Source organism: Camponotus vicinus, unplaced genomic scaffold (genome assembly GCF_025532165.1).
Source record: "Camponotus vicinus isolate PSW18456_S1 unplaced genomic scaffold, iyCamVici1.0 SCAF_1, whole genome shotgun sequence".
Taxonomy (NCBI): domain Eukaryota; kingdom Metazoa; phylum Arthropoda; class Insecta; order Hymenoptera; family Formicidae; genus Camponotus; species Camponotus vicinus.
Window position 1 is genome coordinate 4,128,518 of NW_028141945.1, and position 19,275 is coordinate 4,147,792.

The 19,275-nt window shown below is 34.1% G+C and overlaps 7 protein-coding genes across 11 annotated transcripts; 5 read left to right on the forward strand and 2 right to left on the reverse strand.

The window, feature by feature from the left end:
* Positions 1–291: 291 nt before the first annotated feature.
* Positions 292–2,849, reverse strand: Med28 (mediator complex subunit 28). The gene is made up of 4 exons (XM_083093502.1): positions 2,641–2,849; positions 1,799–2,150; positions 1,557–1,732; positions 292–880 (listed from the first exon to the last, which is right to left on the reverse strand). Exons 1-4 carry the CDS (start codon positions 2,698–2,700, stop codon positions 863–865), a joined length of 606 nt encoding a protein of 201 aa, XP_082949628.1. The 5' UTR covers positions 2,701–2,849; the 3' UTR covers positions 292–862.
* On the forward strand, positions 2,659–3,652 carry LOC145968195 (anaphase-promoting complex subunit 13). Its single transcript, XM_083093512.1, has 2 exons — positions 2,659–3,070; positions 3,395–3,652. The coding sequence occupies exons 1-2, from the start codon at positions 3,068–3,070 to the stop codon at positions 3,650–3,652; spliced, it is 261 nt and encodes an 86-aa protein (XP_082949638.1). The 5' UTR covers positions 2,659–3,067.
* Positions 2,972–8,391, reverse strand: LOC145968171 (tetraspanin-33). Its single transcript, XM_083093480.1, has 5 exons — positions 7,879–8,391; positions 7,383–7,586; positions 7,127–7,300; positions 6,872–7,003; positions 2,972–6,716 (listed from the first exon to the last, which is right to left on the reverse strand). The coding sequence occupies exons 1-5, from the start codon at positions 7,966–7,968 to the stop codon at positions 6,480–6,482; spliced, it is 837 nt and encodes a 278-aa protein (XP_082949606.1). The 5' UTR covers positions 7,969–8,391; the 3' UTR covers positions 2,972–6,479.
* LOC145968178 (AN1-type zinc finger protein 1) lies at positions 3,744–4,732 on the forward strand. Its single transcript, XM_083093491.1, has 2 exons — positions 3,744–4,166; positions 4,256–4,732. The coding sequence occupies exons 1-2, from the start codon at positions 3,744–3,746 to the stop codon at positions 4,634–4,636; spliced, it is 804 nt and encodes a 267-aa protein (XP_082949617.1). The 3' UTR covers positions 4,637–4,732.
* Positions 8,392–9,085: 694 nt separating the features above from the next.
* Positions 9,086–14,411, forward strand: Brd8 (Bromodomain containing 8). Of its 4 annotated transcripts, XM_083093539.1 has the most exons (5): positions 9,086–9,211; positions 9,360–9,448; positions 9,531–9,578; positions 10,140–13,366; positions 13,689–14,411. In XM_083093539.1, exons 3-5 carry the CDS (start codon positions 9,560–9,562, stop codon positions 13,863–13,865), a joined length of 3,423 nt encoding a protein of 1,140 aa, XP_082949665.1. In that variant the 5' UTR covers positions 9,086–9,211; positions 9,360–9,448; positions 9,531–9,559; the 3' UTR covers positions 13,866–14,411. The 4 variants fall into 4 exon arrangements, with proteins under 4 accessions (XP_082949665.1, XP_082949658.1, XP_082949652.1 ...); XM_083093532.1 differs by having other exon boundaries at positions 9,088–9,413; positions 9,501–9,578; XM_083093526.1 differs by having other exon boundaries at positions 9,088–9,257; positions 9,360–9,578.
* A 91-nt stretch (positions 14,412–14,502) lies between these two features.
* LOC145968268 (uncharacterized) lies at positions 14,503–15,856 on the forward strand. 2 transcript variants are annotated; one of them, XM_083093652.1, is made up of 3 exons: positions 14,503–14,820; positions 15,131–15,353; positions 15,545–15,856. In XM_083093652.1, exons 1-3 carry the CDS (start codon positions 14,653–14,655, stop codon positions 15,835–15,837), a joined length of 684 nt encoding a protein of 227 aa, XP_082949778.1. In that variant the 5' UTR covers positions 14,503–14,652; the 3' UTR covers positions 15,838–15,856. The 2 variants fall into 2 exon arrangements, with proteins under 2 accessions (XP_082949778.1, XP_082949781.1); XM_083093655.1 differs by having other exon boundaries at positions 15,522–15,711.
* LOC145968238 (heparanase) lies at positions 15,744–19,235 on the forward strand. Its single transcript, XM_083093589.1, has 7 exons — positions 15,744–15,833; positions 16,358–16,496; positions 16,899–17,215; positions 17,391–17,637; positions 17,739–18,098; positions 18,355–18,799; positions 19,044–19,235. The coding sequence occupies exons 2-7, from the start codon at positions 16,424–16,426 to the stop codon at positions 19,201–19,203; spliced, it is 1,602 nt and encodes a 533-aa protein (XP_082949715.1). The 5' UTR covers positions 15,744–15,833; positions 16,358–16,423; the 3' UTR covers positions 19,204–19,235.
* Positions 19,236–19,275: the final 40 nt, after the last annotated feature.

Here is a 19,275-nt window from a genome sequence, read left to right on the forward strand (position 1 = left end):
TATATCTCTTTATTTGCGGGACTCGCGTATGAAATTTGCAGAAGGAACTTGACAATAGTTATTCTAATTTACAAATAATTTATATTTTGCCACTGATTTTCGTAGTCAAAATTCAATTCGCGTAACAATACTTGATGTTCATGCATACAATATCTACATGCAAAAGAATGCATATGAGCAATTTATATATATATAAATATATATATATATATATATACATATATATATATATATATACATATATATTTCTTTACAAATACAGAGATATGCGAAGAATTATCTCACTCATAAAAAAAAGATATTTGAAAAAACAAGATGAAAAAGAGATAGAATATATGTCATTTTTGTTACACCTCTATATACAAAATATGCTCTTTCTTATATGAAATTATATCAAATATCTAAAAAAATGTCATCTATCTCACCATATATATTTAAACTTGTACATATGAGTTAGTCTTTTCAAATGTGCAATGTAGATAATCACTAATAGGTGTTAATATGTGAAACATATATATATGTACTAATTATGAATATTTCTAAGTTTTATTATTGCCATTATTAGATTTATTACACTTTCTTTTTTTTTGTTTTTTGGTTAAATATTTGTACATTCTTCATTGTTTTGGCACCATCTTACAACAGTTTTTTATACGTACAGTTAATCCTTTAATACTTTCCTCATAAATAAAATTCAGATTTTTGTATACACTTCTATATCGCAGTTAATCATAAAAGCACTTTAATCTGTTTTCCTTTATACATTTCTAGATCTCTGTGGATAGAATTCTTATAAGGCACTGTTATACGCATTATTATAGTTATTGTCCCTTATCTGATGGGACCTTAGTTATCTAATCTTCTATTTTTCATTTACTGTCTGGAAAAAAAAAATAGCAAAACATTCTCTAGCTTTCTAGTGAGTATTTTAAAATTATTAAAGAGAATTTACTTAATAATCTATAATTCATTTTTTCTCAAATAGATATATAATTTTACAGATACACATTCTCGTGCGTACACACGCGCATGTGCAGGCAATTACTCATCTATGACCAAATGTAATGAATAACAGGAAAAAAACGTTGCAACAATAAATATATACTATAATAAAAAAATAGCAAAAGGATACAATTACGCGGATAAAACAATGGTTTTATATATATGCATATGGTTTTATATATGATATAAAAATAGACCTAACATTAAAATATCAAGATAAATGTATTACATGAACAATTAATTTATATTTGAAGCAATAAGATTAACGCTCGAAAAAAATCGCTCTTGATAAATTTACAAAAGATGAGAAACTTCTTGAGCTATTATAGAAGATTGAATCTTTAATCTTTTCATTCAATATTTTATCAATTATGCCAATTTACTCTCCCCTATCTTATATGGTAACGTTTTCTTCGTTTTTTTATCTTTTACTTTATCTAAGTCGAAAAATGCGTATACTTTAAGTACCTTAGGTACCAAATTTCTCAACAACCTGCCTAAAGAACGGAGATGAATTTTAACTTTGGTCATAATACACAGCATTACTTAAATACCTGTTGCTGCAATGGATGTTGCAATTGTTGTTGCAATTGTGGATGCTGCTGCTGCTGTAATTGCTGCTGCAATTGCTGCTGATGCTGCAACATTTGCTGTTGCTGCTGCATCGAAGCATTGCCACCACCACTTCCAGCCTGTTGGTTTTGCCCACTTTGATTTCCACTGGGTAATCCTATTATCAATCAATATTAATATCACTGAATATCTTATTTCAATAAAAATATTAAAATTCACTTACCATTGGGAGCTGGTCCTTGAGCAGGTGATTGCGCCCATCCCTGTAAATCTGACAACATATTCTGCCAGACAACAATTTTCTCATTATGTCTCTTTATGAGCTCTTCTTTGCGGGCTAATTCCATTCTCAGTTCTTGAATATCTTCCTTTACTACCATCTCAGGCTTCAGTGCAGACAGTAGAAATCTCTTTTGTAGAAAGAAAGCTTCCATTTGTCTAGCCAGATCTATAAACCTCATTGTAGCTTGTTCCATTTCTGCGCGACCTTCATCTTTATCCACAGTCAAGCCACCAGAAGCACCAGTCCCATTGCTGACTAATCCTTCGTCCTTTATTAACATGCTCAAACATTGCTGAAAATCGATGATCGACATCAATAAATTTAGCTAACAGCCTTGATTACTTTCACAATATCAAGACCATCTGATATACAATGATTTGAACATAAATGATTTGTTAAAAATAGTTTTAGTCTCATTAAAGGATGTTAACAATTGTGGGCATTTTTTAGCAAGCGACAGAAGACACAGTGTATCACTTTATTTATTCTTGTTGGTTGCCGAATATAAATAAGGATGAAATGATACACTGTGTTACATTGTGTCCTCTGTGTGACTTGCTGAAAAACGCTCTGTGTAAGTAACTATTTTGCAACAAGCAAAATCTTCCTTTTAGCTTATACTTTCTATGTTCGATGTGTAAAACTTGGAAAAGGTTATCGAAGGTGTCTCTCGATTTTTCGCGACGTAAATAATGCAAGTGTACAATTTGCAAACGCAGATTTTTGGCAGGAAAAACACTGCGTGTAAAACAAATTTCGAATAAAAATTTCGAACGTTGTACCTGAAACGCTTCTTCGAACTCATCGACGAGATTACCGCTGCTGTTGGTCGGCGTCGCCATTATATTCGCGCGATTCACGCGCAAAAGCAATCGTCACGATTTTTCGGTCAGCTTGATCTTGTCGAAATCGCACGCATTCCTTCTTCTGGTTGCCCCAAAAATGCCATTAGACTAGACAGTGTCTAGGCACACGCGACAGATGTGCTGTTTCTCGCGCATGCGAAAAGCGTGCACGTAGTGAGATGCGATATCCGCCAATCATTTCCGTTACATACACCATTGTATCATGGTGTAGATATTTCTGATTGTAATGCAATAAACGGGATAGCCATTTTCAGATTTTGTAGCAGTAGAGTTTCAATATATCATTCTGACAATTTTATTGATTTTTGAGATTAATTGGATGAATCTTATGATTTTTTGATCGATGGTAAGTACTTACTCGGAAATTGTATGAAACTGCATAATGATTATTTAGAAATCAACGATTGAAATTCTTATACTTATGTGTCTAAAAATTTTCGAATATATTTATCATGTATAAAACATTTGATTTTATATATATATGAATAAATATAAATATACATTGTATTTTTTAATTAAATGTTACATAATTATTTTTGATTCAATATTATAAATGAACATGTTTAATTGTATTAAAAATAATTAATAAATAGAGTATTAGATTTATTGACTAATTGAACTAGTATTAGCAATATAATAATATTAATATCAATATGATGCTTTGTTAAAGTTAAATGTGTTGACTGTCGACATGGACAGTCAGGTATGTGGAGATGGTAGGTTAATAGATGTAATTGATGAGAGCTGGCGCAAGGAACGCTTGCCTATCGACGATATTTCAACGCCAGTGGCTGAATTGCCAGATCCTGAGAGTGATAACGGAGATTCTCACATGACATTGAAGGAATTGGAGCAAAAGTGGAATAATCTAGCTTTGAGTTCTCTCAGTGACAATCATCTGCATTCCCCGACACCTCTGCACAATTGAACATTGTTGCTCAAATTTGAAGAATTAATAGAATTAATACATAATTAATAGATTATATATATCTTAATATCTTTTCTTGTGCTGGATCACAATGGAGTTCCCAGAGACTGGCAAACATTGTTCAATGAAAGATTGCAAATTATTGGATTTTTTGCCATTTGTGTGTGAGCATTGTCAAGCCACTTTCTGCAAAGAACACTTTCATATGATGTCACATGAGTGTTTAAAAACAGAGAATGCAAAACTTGCTATAGAAAAATCAACAAATTTTTTATGCTCTGAAAAGTCCTGCAAAGTAATATCATTAATTGAGATGCCTTGCATCAAATGTAAACAACATTTTTGTGTGATGCACAGGCATCATGGATGCTTGGAATTAAGTGAAACTGAGAAAACTCAGAAACTGAAAAAATGGCAAATACCCAAGAAACAATTTGCAGAAGCAAAAGCTGTTGTAGATCAACAAATTGCAGACAGCTTGAGAAAATCTAAGAATACAGCAATGGCAAATAAGGTTATTATTATATTATGTATAAAAAAGGAAGTACTTTTTAGTATACTAAAAAATATTGTTAACAAATTTATATATATTTTTCTTTGCAGGTACAACTCATGCGTGTGAAGGGTTCTGCAATTGGTCCCAAAAATGTACCAACGAGCGAGAGATGTTATTTTCTTGTGCATTTGCCGCTCACAGTTAAAAACAAACATATAGGCACATCTAAAGGTGTTTTTGTTAACATGCAGTGGACAATAGGCAAATGTATAGATTCAATGGCAGATACACTTAAAGTTCCCACTAATACTGATGCAACCATTGTAAATAAACTACAACTTTTCCATCATTCTAATGGAGCTCTAATATATGGTGAGATGGATACACCTTTAATCAAATTATTTGAAAATTCTACTATTGTTGATGGACAGCGAGTTATCCTAGAATATTCTAATAATGTACCTATAGACACATCCTTGTATAAATAGATTGTTTATTTTATCATATAATAAAAATTCTCATATAAAATTATCTACTATATATAGTAATAGCCCACCAATTAGATGACTATTGAGCAATGTGAATACGATAGTTCTTTATTTTACCTGTGTGATGTATAAAAGACATAATAAGTTTTTATCAATATAATTTGATTTATTGACAATGGCAAAATAACACATATCTTTTAGAATAATACCTATTTATTACAAACTAGAAGATTTCATATCAGTGGTTTTACAGTCATTCTTGACGAAGAGATATCTAAATGCATTAAACAAATTGTTTATACCAGATTATTGTCAGATTTGTTTTAAATAAGAGAACAACAATATTCTGACTTTGGCACTGGACGTTTCTTGTTTCATATACATGAATTATGCTAATATGGTGAGAAGTATAAATTAGCAATATAAATGTGTACAAATAAATGTGCGCTCGTTCATAATTTTACATAATATAAATATGGCATCACACTCTAGAAGAACAAGTGAATAAAATACCATTATAATTATCAAAAAATTTTCTTCAATAGTGTGTATCCATTTATAATAAGAGTAATATTCGACTCATAATCATTAATTATATAAAAGTATGAGCAGAAATTGTTTATATGTATTTATATATATATATGTATATAATCTATGATCATAAATATGTTTAGAAATATTAAAAAATAGAATATGAAATAAAAATTTAATGACTTGATTTGTATCTAAACAATGAAGTAATTTCTCAAGATTTATTTACAAAATGACATTTATCTCTAATCTCAAATTCATATATTTTATACATATCTTAATGGAAGCAATATATAAAAATGTGCACACGATTATCGATATTTGAATTGCTATAAAATATATATAAGCTCCTATATCATTTATTAATAATATATCAATATTAACCATTAAAAAAATTTTATGTCACTGTACTAAAAATTGTACTGGAAACGATGGAACTTATATGTTATAATTAAATTTTGTAAAAAGATATCAGATTTGAATATTTTTTAAGTTATAAAAATATGTTTTAATTATTCTTAATTATTCTGCTTATAAAAAAGAAAAACAATCGCGATAAAACAGAAATATATATGTATATACATTCGATATAAAGATAAATTAAAAAAAATAAAATTAGATATATATTTGAGAAACAGGTATTACATGTAAAATTGAGATTGTTCTATAATATCGCATAATGCAATGCAATACACATGCTCAACGAAATGCATATTACAGAGTAGAGTTCATCATGGTAAATATCTCACTTTTGTCTTTAGTGCATTTGAGTCATTATATTTTCATCAGTTCCATGTACAGAGGAATGCATCAATAGTGTCCCATACAGCATTCATAAAAACGTGACCTCGTGATACGTGACTTGCTGATTTTTTGCCAGCACGAATGGAATCGTGTAATTAATTTTTGTAAGCGAAAAGATGTTTCCCCGAGTATTAGAAAAAAAATTTTACTGATTGTAAAGACATAGGACACCATCTCTGCACCTGCATATACATAATCTCTATATAAGGTCTTAATCTGATCTTGTAAACGCATCCTTTGCAATATTTGACGAAGAACGTCGTTGATCATCAACGACATATTATCCTTTACTCACGTATAGATGAAAGTAATTCTTGAAATAGAGGACGAGTTTGATGAGAGACAGGATGCACAGTATGTATAAAGAGATCGCAAAGAGAACGAGTAATGCCATTCGCGCGTTTATATTTGTCTCTGTGTCATGTGTTCCGCGCGATCGGCCGCTGCTGGCCACCTGCCTGTTGGCCGGACAATGTATCTGGTAACGGTAGGTGGCCTGAAGTCAAGCTCAGGAATGCCAGCGAGATTTTTGCAATTCGATTTGGCCTTCCAGCGTTTTCGCGAGATAAATCACGAAAAGCTGACTAAGCGCGATACCCAGAGCGATACCAGCTATTGTGTAGAGATTGCGTTCCGCCCAGCTACGCACGATCTCAATGCACCCACTAGTCCAGACCTTTTTACTTGCTTCCGATACTGGTAACATTTGGACCTTGTAGCCACACATTATATTTACAAGTCCACTCTGAAAATTGAAATTATTTCATTTATACATTGGGAATAAATATATAAAAAATATTTTAAAAAATATTTTTCCCTTTACTTTTGAAAAAGTTAAAAAATTTTTTTCATATATATATATATCTTTTGTATTTTATGTGTAACATTTAATATACATACAGATATATCGGTAGCATTTATGCAACAAGAGAATGGTACACCACAACGCTCCACACTAGGACTAGTACAATTAAAATATTCATTTTTTCCCCAATCCAGGTACCCTTCTTGGCTTAAACCACAGCATTTGAACTGTAATGGAGAATTTTATATACATATATTCTTACACAAAACTGAATACTTTATATAAACATAAGAGATACATTTTCATTGTTTTAATAACTTCATATAATTTTATCTATACATAATCTTTACCTCTTGTTGTCCAAAATCAATGAAATTTTGCAGATCTGGATCTTCTCTATATGTCTGAATTATTTTGTCTGTGAAAGATTCTTCTAAAAGAGACTGTAATGCAGTTGGAAATATAAAACCAACAATTGCCACACCCATTTCCAGAAGGAAAAATAGCAGGAGACACAATGAATACTGGAAAAGTCATTTAATCAGACACACAATGAAGTATATTTTATATACTATAGAAAGATTATATTCGTGTAAAAAAACTAACGAATTTAAGAAGGCATGTGTTCTCACGAAGAGCTCCTACACATCCTGCAAAACTAACAACAAAGACGACGCCACCTGCTATCAGCATCACCAAAGAGATATTTAAGACTACATCATAAACGTTTTCCACTCTGACAGATCCAGTTGCTTGCCATTTATCCAAGAAAGCGTACAGACCCACACCGATTAACAGTCCGCCAAACAGCTAAACAAAAAGAAAATCACGTTTGTTTATCAGATTGTATAATGTCCATCTTCTCATCTCTGCATTATCTTTAATAAACTAATTTCTTCTTTTAATATAAAAGTAAGTAGAAATGTATTAGCTGAATTTTACTAACAATTGAAATTAATTCATATTAGTGAAAGCGGTATAAAAATATGTCAACTATATCTCTTGTCTCACTCAGTAATAAACAGCAAATTATATTTGCAGGTAAACAACATGATTAAAGAGACGTTATGCAAAAATTCAATCTCAAGAAGAAATCGCTTACCCAGAAAACGAAATTCAGCATAAAGATCATGTATTTCACACACGAGCTGACGTACGTAAAGTTGTTGCTCCGCCTGCGATTATTCATCATCGTGTCTAGGAGAGATTCGATAGATTTCACGACGTGAGTGATTAGTGTCCTCGAAGCGCAAACACAATCGGGCACAACGTGCGTTGCTTCAATCTACAGCAATAAAACACAACCTATGCCGTTGCAACATATTTCAACAATTTCCAATCGCTCCGCCATTACGATGTTTCTCGTTGTGACGTTTCCGTATTCGTGTTTCTCGCGATCAGCTGTTCCGCGTTCCATGGTGACAGTACGAGTACGCAGATGGATTATTCTGTTCATTTTTCTTGCACTTTCTACACTCGCATCTCTTACTTTTTGAATTTGCAAGACGATAAATTAAAAGAGCTATGGTTGAAATTGAAATACTAGCCAGTTTCTTGTACGCATTGAACTATAGAACTAACTGAAATGAGCGCTCCTTTGTTACGAGCCGAGCCTGCCTGTGCGACGAAGGCCATCGCTATTTGGAATCGCTTTCTCTGTTACACTAACATGCTATAGTATATTTCTCCTATAGTTTCAAGATGTACTATCTGTGCCCATACCTTAGTCAGTATATGTTTGAACAATGAATATATAAAAAATATTATTGTAATGAAATGGATTATTTAAGGAAATATAATGACGATAATAAACGAAATAAAATAATGCTTTATTTTGCTAAATTTTTGGTGAAAAAATTCTGTACGCCACTTTAATGAGCAGACGTATATTTTTAGCTAAGGTAATACATGAAAAAGAGAGACGGCAATACCAAATAGATACTGTCTCCCTCGGCTCGAGGTCACCGGGCAATAACAAAGGCAGCGCTCGTTCCAGTTAGTTCTATAGTTCAATGCTTGTAAAATATATTGCAAAATACGAAGAATCTTTTCGATTTGATTTTAATAGTAGAGAAATTGATAGCACTGTTCAGAATGAGTTCGGAAATCCTACATAGGGTAAAGTAACATTAAATTAACCAATCAAGAGCAAAGATTTCTTTGATCTGATTGGCCAAGTAAATCCTGCTCGATCTGATGAATAGGATTTTTGAACGCATTCCCATATGTGTGAATGCGCCCTGACCAATACCAGTTCGGAACGATATAACTAGTTGGGGCGTGTTCCAAAATTCACTGCCAGCGCTGAAAATCTATAGTTCACGTTACGTATATTATATATATTCAGCGCTGGCAGTGAATTTTGGAACATAGGCTGAAGTGAAGTGTTTTCGTGTTTTCAAATAGTTGTATAAAGATCACGGTCTTACATACAGGTCTGGAAACTCAGGCCTTTTTTAGTGGTGGGGGAGGTCTCACTTAGTGTGTCCGTTTTTCGACTAGAAGTCGCAATACGAGCGAGAGAGACAGAGATAGACGGCAGTAGTCGTTCTCTCTCTAACATACGTCTAAAATGACTTCTAGATCGCAGCGAATCTAGCAGGCAAGCCGTGAACTTCCGAAAAACGGACACACTAAGTGAGACCTCCCCCACCACCGGAGTTTCCAGACCTGTATGTAAGACCGTGATAAAGATACAATAAATTATATTCGCAATTCTATTAGCGTATAAGTAGCGTGTATTTTGCAAAATAGCGACAAATTCTGCTAGCTTTTAGAAGGAGATGGCATCGATACAGGACAGTAAGTTTAGTTTGTTATGTGTTTATATCTACATTTAGTTTGTTATGTGTTTATATCTACATCTATGATTTATAGGTTAAGGAAATTACTACAAGAGAATGTTTTGATCTTAAAATAAATTTTATATAATTTTATATATTCATTACCAATGAAATATTTTATTAATGTTTCTTTATTCAAACTTTAATAAAACTAATAAACAATTGGTATATTAATAAAGCTTTAATAATCATTATATACATAAACAAAAATGTCAATAGTAGATAATGGTACTTGTATATATATTTCACTTCTCTTTTTTTATTTCGTTTTTCATTTTAGTTATACTTTCCTATTTTATTGGTACATTTGAAATAAAGACTAAACAGATTTGTATGTTAAACATAAATTATAAAAATGACACTCTGTTAATTCAATTTTTATTCTATAAAATATAGGTTTGTTTTGTCAATCACACTTTCATAATCTTTCCAAGTATAATATGTTTATTATTTTGTTATTTATATTTATTATTTGATATATATGAAAAAGCTGCATCTAATTAAATAAATTTAATTTTAGGGCTAAAAATTAAACGTGTAAACTGCGATGCATGGACTACACGGGAACAACTGTGTCTTGCATCGAGCGTACTGAAATCCGGAGATCAAAATTGGATGAGTGTTTCCAGATCATTGAAGCCACTTATTGAAAAAGAATCGCTCAGGCCTCCAGATTGGTTCTCGCAAAAATCATGTGCCATGCAATATGCATATTTACTCGAGAATGCCGATACGCCGAAACGAAAGAAACGAGAGAGTGGCGAAACTACCAGTGAATCCATAGTTAGAAGATTGACGCAGGAGAGAATAACTGAATTGAGTCAGATTCTGGCCTGTCAGAAGGATGAGTATCTGCGACTCAAAACGGATATAAATCTGCTCAAGTCTGGCGCAATAAGCGACGAGAAGCTGGAGAAGATGTGGCTCGAAATACAACAGGAAGAACGCGAATCCGATCAAAAGGCACGGGCTCACATGGCATGGTTGACAAAACGTCAACAGCAACAGAAGCAAGAGATGAATTTGCCATCTGTCGTCTCGTCTTCAATCACAAGTCAAACTCGCAAACACGCGGAGGGCACGTTGGAAGTGGCGCAGACGGAGCTCACGTCCGAATCGGCAACGGAGAATGATGACGAGAGAAAGAATAATCGAGGCGGTAGATCTCCATTGCTGACAAGCCTGTTGAAATCTCCCAGTCCAACCACTCAAACTGTACAAACCTACCCGTCTACTCCTGTCCAAGTGAGCTCGCCAACCATCACCAGTCTACTTGGATCCAACTCGAAAATATTGAACGCCCAATTGGCGCAGAATGTGTCACCGCAATTGCAACAGTTGGTCTCAACAGCGATCGCCAGTGCGAATGCGACACCGCCGCCATCCGTTGGTGCGCCTACGCTTTCTATGCTATTGGAAATGCCAGCCACCACGCAAAGAGGACCGTTACCGAAATTACAAACAACTACTTCTGTCATGTCTCATGTGCAACAACAGCAGGCAGCTACGGTTGTAGTCACCACCACCAACACTGAGATGCACAAATTCGAGCAAACGATCCAATCGCAATCCCAGATTCGCCAGATGAATATCCAGAATGAGATGGCGAACGCGGCGACCGTAACGATACCAACAGTAACAACGATATCGGCGGCTGCAACGACGACTTCGGCGCTTACCCCAGTTGTCACTGCACCGACAAATGTACCTGTATCGGAAAATATGGTACAGATAATCGATCACATAGACGACGTAATACGCAAGGATATAATGGCGGACGTGATGGATAAGGATGAGATAAACGAGATCATTGGTGACATTGAAGAATTAATTAAGGAAGAGATCACTGGCAGTCCGCAAACTCTGGACACAAGCGTTTCGACTACGACGACGACGACGTCGACGGCAGTTATCAGTAATCTCTCAAGCATGTCCCATCAAACGGCGGAAATTCCGATAGTGGTTCCAGAACCGAAGCCAGAGCCGAGGGACGTGGACGAAACTGTATCGCTCTCCGATTCACCGCGAAGCGAAATGGCGATCGAAGAGATCGATTCTAGCACCTCGAATATCGCCGAAATCATTGGAACCGTCGCTATAGAGCCACAAGAACCAAAAATTATTGTCGCGGAAATAACGGAAATTGTATCTAATACATCAGAAGAAATAAAGTCCGAGCCGAGTACTTGCGATGATGAAAGAGTGACTGTGGCTGAAGAACTTGCTTCAGAGTTAGGAACTAACGATGAAGAAAATAGCAAGGATACTCCGATGGAGGAAAAACAACCGGATATCGAAATGAAATCCATGGACGCCGCATCTTCAAACATCGAAGATTCTAAGTTGTCGGATGAAATGAAGGAAACAATGGAGGATACCGTAGTGGAAGCAGAGGTAGAAGAAGAGGACGCGGAGAAGGAGGAAGAAACGGAAATGATCACACATGATGACAAGGAGTTATCGGAGACCGTCAAAGAGCTGAGGGAATCTCCAGAAGATACTGAAGGTAAAGATAATGCAGGATTAGATCAATTAGAAATATATTTGGCGAAAATTACAGGGGATCAGCAGGACGTACCATCCACGGAGGTGGTCAGCGTCTCTTCGGAAGTGACAAACGATTTGCCTAGTACTGAAGACACGGAGAAGTCGCAGGATATCAGCCTGATTCTAGAGGACGACGAAAGCAGTCAGAATTCGGAGAACAAGAAGAAAGCAATGGCGGAAGAGCAGATTATCGAAAACACGGTCGAAAGTACCGAGTCTTTAGAATCATTCAAAGAAGAATCGATAATCTTAATGAAAGAAAAAATCGTACCGGAAATAAAAGAGGAGTCCTTGGTGAAATCACAGGAAGAAGAGGCCATCGAGGAAACACTTGAGATATATACAGACGAATTTAAGAAAGAAGAAATCAAAGATTCCTCGGAAGATACAACAAACTCCATTTTGCAGGACGTAGAAATAAAGGAGGAAGTCAGTAGCGAGCCAATTAACGGAGCTGAGAACAGTTCGCCTGTGGTAACTGTAGAGGAAGTGAAGAGTATTAAGAGTGAACCGATCGAGATTATAACCGACGTGGACGTGAATAGTATTAAAAAAATTGAAAGCGTGGAAGTTAAGCCCGAGGAACCGAAAACCGAAAAGGAAACAGATGCTACCGCTACAGGTGCGTTTTGCGCGAAAAGTCCACTCCCACCGGAAGAAGATAAAAAGGAGATTGTAGAGATAAAACAGGAGAAAGAGGACACCAAGAAAAATGTAGAGGGCGAACAAAGTATAAAAAAGGAAATAGAACCCACGGAAGAACCCGGGGAACTAGACGAAGAAGAATCTTCGTTGAGTAAATTGAGTGGCGGACGGGCAATGAAGACGTACTCCAAGAAGCAAAACATTGCTGTGGACAGCGAACCGGAGAACGAAGGCACGGGCGAGGGCGCAGATTATCGCGCCTGGAAGAAAGCGGTTATGCTCGTCTACAATCGTTTGGCCACGCACAAATACGCGTCAGTATTCCTCAGACCGATCACGGAGGATCAAGCGCCTGGGTATCATTCGGTGATTTTCCGACCGATGGATCTGTCAACTGTCAAGAAAAACATTGACAATGGCACGATCAGATCGACCATGCACTTTCAGAGAGATGTCATGCTTATGTTTCAGAACGCCATTATGTACAACAAACATGATACGTTTATCTATAAAATGGCAGTTTCGATGCAAGAAGAATGCCTGCAACATATGCAGGTAAAGAAAATACATTAATATTTATTAATATTAATCATATATATGGTATTTTTTTCGGTAGCAATTGTATACATATAGTTGAACGGATTATTTAAAGGCGTACACTAGAGAATCATCAATCAGAGAAAAAGCAATTCCACATACATAGTGCTAGTGAAAATATTTTTAAATAAAAACAGAAGATTGAATGCTTTTAATATAATCTGATATAAAATACATTTTAGAATGCACATTGTAGATTGTATTATTTATGTATACTTATAATATCTTCTTATACACATGTGATATTGAATACCATTAATATTTATGTGATCGATTTTAGATATTAGTACAAGTGACAGGAGAGGGAACCTTTCGAAGGGAGACCAGAACTGCTACAAGCAGTAGCAGCGAGGCAAGCGAGAGTAGTATTAAGCGAAAACGGAGTCACATCACTCCGAGCCCTCATGATACCGACACTCCACGTTCGAAAAAACGCAGAAAATCTGAAAACGATTAAATTATATTAATAAGTTATACATATGAAATATAAAGATTTGCGTTTGTATCTAAAATATTGGAAATGAAGGCAGATAATACAGAAGAGAGAAAAGATAAGGGACGTTTTAGACATTGAAAAGTCTGTATTGATATCGCCTGTGATTACATAAGCGATATTCGAAACATATAGGAAAAGTTTGTGATATAATTATTTTACACAATTATTATAAGCTGGATTTAATTTTCTTATTTTATAATTAATTGTAAAATATTACTTAATTTTTATAAAATAAGTAAAATATTTTACTTATTTTATAATTTATTGTAAAATTGCGATATTTATGTGACAACTCTGATAGACTATATAAAATGTTTAAATATTACAAAATTATTAATTTGAATTTGATTCTTTTGTTAATTATCTCTTTTCTTTATCTTTAAATATATTAATGATTACAAAGATGAAAAGATAAATATAATATAAAGATAAGGTAATCTTGCTGTCAAAAGTTTCAATTGTACATTTATGATTCTTGCAAATATATAATAAAGATTCAGAATAAGATCAATGCATTTTATGAAATTAAATATGTAGTATTTAAGTCAATCATCCGACAAATGTGATCGCGCAGTAACTTGACATAAATGCTATAAATTACGAAAAAAACACTACACATCTCGTTTTTGTACATAATTGACTAATTGTTTATTTGATTATATCTTGAAAATTTACTAGTACATTTAAATAACTGTAAAATACTATAAAATGATATATATCGTGCATCATATGTATAATTACAACTTGTATGTGTGTGTGTGATTTATGTACGTATGTAACTTTAAACATGGGTTATTATTGTGCTTGGGGAGACGCGAAGATAATGTGTAGTTCCGAAGAGGAAGGTTATGAATATCATGCTTCTAATGGTAGAGAAAAGAGAAGAGATCGCTTTTCGGAGGCCTTCAATGAAACTGTAAGCAAAATGGCAATGAAAACGAATATATGAGCGAGGATTATTGGATCTAAAAACGTTGTCATATTTCAAACGCGAATTGGATTATTGTATATGTTAACATATTCATAAATTTTATAAAAATTTATTTTGCGGAGATAATGTCGCAAAATGATATTCAAGCAATAGATGACAATCTGCTTGCTTTCCAAAGAGCCAAAATTGTATACTCTCGATTTAATCGGATCAAAATTTAATTTCTAACATTACACAGTGTTACGTATAACTAGTATGTAATCCGTAAAATTGTACATTAATCCCGTATTTGAAGTCTTCCGGTACAGCTTTACCGATATCAGACGATGCCGATCGACAATTCTGGGCGGAGGACGAATTGAGCAACTCCTCGGAATCGCGACAGAGATTAAGCGTGAAAAGGAAGCGTCGACATAGTGTCTCTTATAGAAATCGCACCGCGAACAGAAGCCAATCTTGCGCTCCCAATTCCTCAAGTTCTAGCTCTGATTCGATTTATGCAGAAATTTCGCCGAAAGGTATATATTTATCCCTTTAAAATTGTTTCACATTAGAATATATTTCTTCGATCACACATTATTTTAAGTTTTTAAAGTTGTGAAATTGCATGTGCTTCACCCAGAGAATATTTCTCTTGTATTGTTTTAATATGCGCTTTAATCGGTGACCAAACATGCCAATTTTAGAATCGATATGCAATTATCTGCAGTTTGCAAAATGCGAAAATATTGTCGACGACAGGCATTGAAGGCAAAAAAATTACAATCCATCAATATGGAAAAAAAATCAAGTACAAGTATCGAGGAAACAGCCTACACAATGAATGAAGTATTGTCTCCGGAATGTCAAACTGCATCTACTTCTAACAAAAAATCGACTGGTTCGCAGCCAAGATTTGAAAATCAGGCGAAATTGATGCGCAGAAATCATCGTAAACGAGCGAACGATTCGACATATGCGAAAAAAATCGGATTGCAAAAGACGCGCGGTCCATCTAAGTAACGTTTATAAAGTTTCACTGATTAAACTAAACAATTTTTTTTCACAGAAAAGTAAGCTCTGAGAATTCTTTATTCTATTATTTTATTCTATTGTCGTTGATTATTTTAAAGAAAAACTATAACTTTATAATTTTTAAAATTATCTGAGAGTTCTTTCTATTATTTTACTCAATCGTCGTTATTTTAAAAAAGAATTATAAGTTTATAAAATTATCTGAGTTCTTTGTATTATTTTATTTTGTAAATTATTTTAAAGGAAAACTATAAGTTTATAATTTTGAAAATTATCAGAATTTTTCTTCTCTCAATCCACGATTAAGTTCATCAATTTTCAAACATAAATAATTTGTTTTTATATATTATTTTTATTTTCTTTAAATGAAATGCCACATGAATATAGTAGAATCATCTTTTTTTTATTTTTGTTTTGTTATGCCCGCCAATCGCTTTATCGCAACACGAGACGGAAGTTTTGATTATTCGAGCTATCATCTGTCATTTGTTCGCCGACACGCAAAAAGAGCGACGAATGCGCGTGACATTCGCGACGTTGGTCCCACCGAGCCAGGGAAATCTCTTCGACGACGATGAACTATCTCGTGAGCAACAATTGGGGCAAGAATCAGTATCAGAATCTGAACGATGCCCATACACGAAGCAGTGAGTTATACAACAATTCATGTGTCGAAAAAATGCGTAGGACAAACATCGCGTCTTTTTGCCTTGCTCGTCTCAATCTTGATCAAATTTCGTTTTGATCTGAAATGGACATTTTCTCGCAATTATCTTTTCTTTCTCAATTAACGTGAATCACCCTCTCTATATGGGTTATATCGCCGGTAAGGAAACATGCTGCCGCTATCTTTGCCGGGAAATTTCCTGTCACGTGATTATATTTTGATTAGTATCTGTATGTGATTCAAGTTATAAATTTATTTATTGAGACTCCTATTTTGTATGTTATTTTTACATTTGTACATTTCACATTTATATAGTTTTTTAATTCTCCACAATCTAGTATGGTTTTTTCTTCCTGACAAATTGGTTTTTTTTCTATTGCAGCCTCGACAGTCCGTTTTATTTTCTGTTGCATTGCATTGGGTCTATGTTCGACACTATTGATACTCTCGTTATGGAATCCTAATACATATATTCCAACAATCCGTACATATGTATTGCACTTGGACCGACAACAACCTCTTCTGCATACTATTTCTGATAAGTTTTTATCATTTGGTCTTGATACATCTTTACTTCGAAGGATGAACGAATTGCCTGTTAAACAAGAGAAGTTTATCAATTTGGGTCGTCATTTGAGTCCTGCTTATGTTAGAGTGGGTGGAACATCTGCTGATTGCCTGATATTTGATCAGAATCAGGTTGGTTTGCAAATATATTTCTCTTTTCATAATATAAAATAATTTCATGAGTTATTATACTATTGAGAGAAATTTATTCACTTTCTCTATTCACTATTTTTTAAATCAGTATCTATATTTTAAGTAATTAATTGCTACAAATCTATTTATAATCTTAATGCATTTGATAATTCAGATTATGCAAAGCTCATCTGAAAAGATTCTTAGTCCTGTAGATGGCCAAGACATCAGCAATTTTACCATCACTGGTGCAGACTTACTCGCTGTCTATAATTTTGCAGTAAAGTCCAAGTTGAGAATGATTTTTGATCTGAATGTATTGCTCAGAAATCCAGATGGATCTTGGAATGACACTAATGCACAGGAGATTATCACCTTTGCTAAAAATCAAGCCATGGAATTAGATTGGCAATTGGGAAATGGTAAGCAAGTATAACAAATGTAGAATTAATATATGTAAAAAAAATTTGTACATATAATAACTATAATGCATAAAATTTCATATTTATTTTCAACATTTCAGAACCGAATTCCTTTAAACACGTATTCAATGTGACGATCTCCGCAAACGAACTCGCAAAGAATTACGATCGTTTGAGACAATTATTAGATGAAGCGGGATACGTCGATAGCATCCTCGTCGGGCCGGAAGTGAATCACGTCGGAGAACAGAATCATATAGGAGAAAAATATGCCGAAATATTTCTGAGGAGTCAAAGCAATACTGTGAATTATGTCACGTGGCATCAGTATTATCTGAATGGGCGAGAAGCTATAGTTAAAGATTTTGTAAATCCTCTCATATTTAACTGGTTATCGGCACAAATCAAGTCCTTAGGGGAATTCATCGCTGCATCAGGGAAAAATGTTTCCATGTGGCTATGTATGTATTTTATACATTAGGGAGAATTGGGAAGTTCTCTTTTTCTTCGAATATATTTTATTCTTTCGTCTTTCGACTTTTAGTTCTATTTTCAAAGAATTATTTTTTTAAATACTGCAATAATTATACAATTTCTAGAGATATAATTATTTTTTAAGGCTGCAGCAAACGTTTTATTCTTTTAATCGCAATCGCATTTAATGAACGCGAAAAGTTATATTCAATAAAAGACATAAAAGTAATATGTATGTGACAGCGGAAACCAGCACTGCATATGGAGGAGGAGCACCCGAATTATCCGACAGATTCGTAGCTGGATTTCTATGGTTGGATAAATTGGGCTACAGCGCTAGCGCGGGATTGAACGTCGTCACTAGACAGTCGCTATTTGGCGGAAATTACGCTATGGTATCGCCGAACCTTACACCAAATCCCGATTGGTGGGTCAGCGTCTTTTATAAGCAATTTGTATCGGAGAAGGTCCTCAAATTGGTCACGTCGAACAATTTCGGTTACGTGCGATTATACGCGCATTGCACGCCGAAGGAAGCTCGGGTTGCCAGAGTACCAGCTGTCACAATCTACGGAATGAATATCGACAAAATCGCAGTTCATATAAATATTCCAGAATTGTTTGTACAATCTGGTGAAATGATGAAAATATTTTTTTACTCTTTGACCGCCGACAATCTTCAGTCGAGGTATGTAAAATAAAAAAATTAATTTTCTTTTATAATGAAATACGTGTGATTTCTTATAAATTTTCTTTCTTCAATATGAAGAAATTGTATATACATTATTATAAACTGAAATTTAAAAAGTGACATCTAATTAAAACGATAAATGTTTTATCATGAGAATAAAAAATTTTAATAAGTAAATTTTAATAAACGTAATCTTAATAATTAAACAGTAAATCTTAATAATTACTATTTTTATTTGCAGCGAAATAAAACTAAATGGCCAAGTGTTGAAGCTGCGATCGAACGGAGACTTACCGCCGTTTCAATCTATAATATTGGATCCTACGGATCCTGTGATCTTACCACCATATTCTATGGTATTTATGATAGTTCATGGTATTGATATTCCAGTCTGTGAATAAATTCTCAAAGAATACCACGAATTTCAATTTTACGCGACGTTTTTATTTTGTATATACCTTTCTTATACATTA

Coding starts and splice junctions, on each gene's coding strand:
- LOC145968171 (XM_083093480.1), bottom strand. CDS start 7,968: ATGATGAATAATCGCAGGCGGAGCAACAACTTTACGTACGTCAGCTCG. Junction 7,587..7,878: donor TGCTGAATTTCGTTTTCTGG/GTAAGCGATTTC, acceptor CTTTTTGTTTAG/CTGTTTGGCGGACTGTTAAT. Junction 6,717..6,871: donor TAAATGCTACCGATATATCT/GTATGTATATTA, acceptor TTCAATTTTCAG/AGTGGACTTGTAAATATAAT.
- LOC145968178 (XM_083093491.1), top strand. CDS start 3,744: ATGGAGTTCCCAGAGACTGGCAAACATTGTTCAATGAAAGATTGCAAA. Junction 4,167..4,255: donor ATACAGCAATGGCAAATAAG/GTTATTATTATA, acceptor TTTTCTTTGCAG/GTACAACTCATGCGTGTGAA.
- Brd8 (XM_083093539.1), top strand. Junction 13,367..13,688: donor AATGCCTGCAACATATGCAG/GTAAAGAAAATA, acceptor GATCGATTTTAG/ATATTAGTACAAGTGACAGG.
- Med28 (XM_083093502.1), bottom strand. CDS start 2,700: ATGGCGACGCCGACCAACAGCAGCGGTAATCTCGTCGATGAGTTCGAA. Junction 2,151..2,640: donor AGTTCGAAGAAGCGTTTCAG/GTACAACGTTCG, acceptor ATCGATTTTCAG/CAATGTTTGAGCATGTTAAT. Junction 1,733..1,798: donor TCAAGGACCAGCTCCCAATG/GTAAGTGAATTT, acceptor GATTGATAATAG/GATTACCCAGTGGAAATCAA.
- LOC145968238 (XM_083093589.1), top strand. CDS start 16,424: ATGAACTATCTCGTGAGCAACAATTGGGGCAAGAATCAGTATCAGAAT. Junction 17,216..17,390: donor TGATATTTGATCAGAATCAG/GTTGGTTTGCAA, acceptor TTGATAATTCAG/ATTATGCAAAGCTCATCTGA. Junction 18,800..19,043: donor GCCGACAATCTTCAGTCGAG/GTATGTAAAATA, acceptor TTTTATTTGCAG/CGAAATAAAACTAAATGGCC.
- LOC145968268 (XM_083093652.1), top strand. CDS start 14,653: ATGTGTGTGTGTGATTTATGTACGTATGTAACTTTAAACATGGGTTAT. Junction 14,821..15,130: donor CGGAGGCCTTCAATGAAACT/GTAAGCAAAATG, acceptor CCGTATTTGAAG/TCTTCCGGTACAGCTTTACC. Junction 15,354..15,544: donor TGCAGAAATTTCGCCGAAAG/GTATATATTTAT, acceptor AATTATCTGCAG/TTTGCAAAATGCGAAAATAT.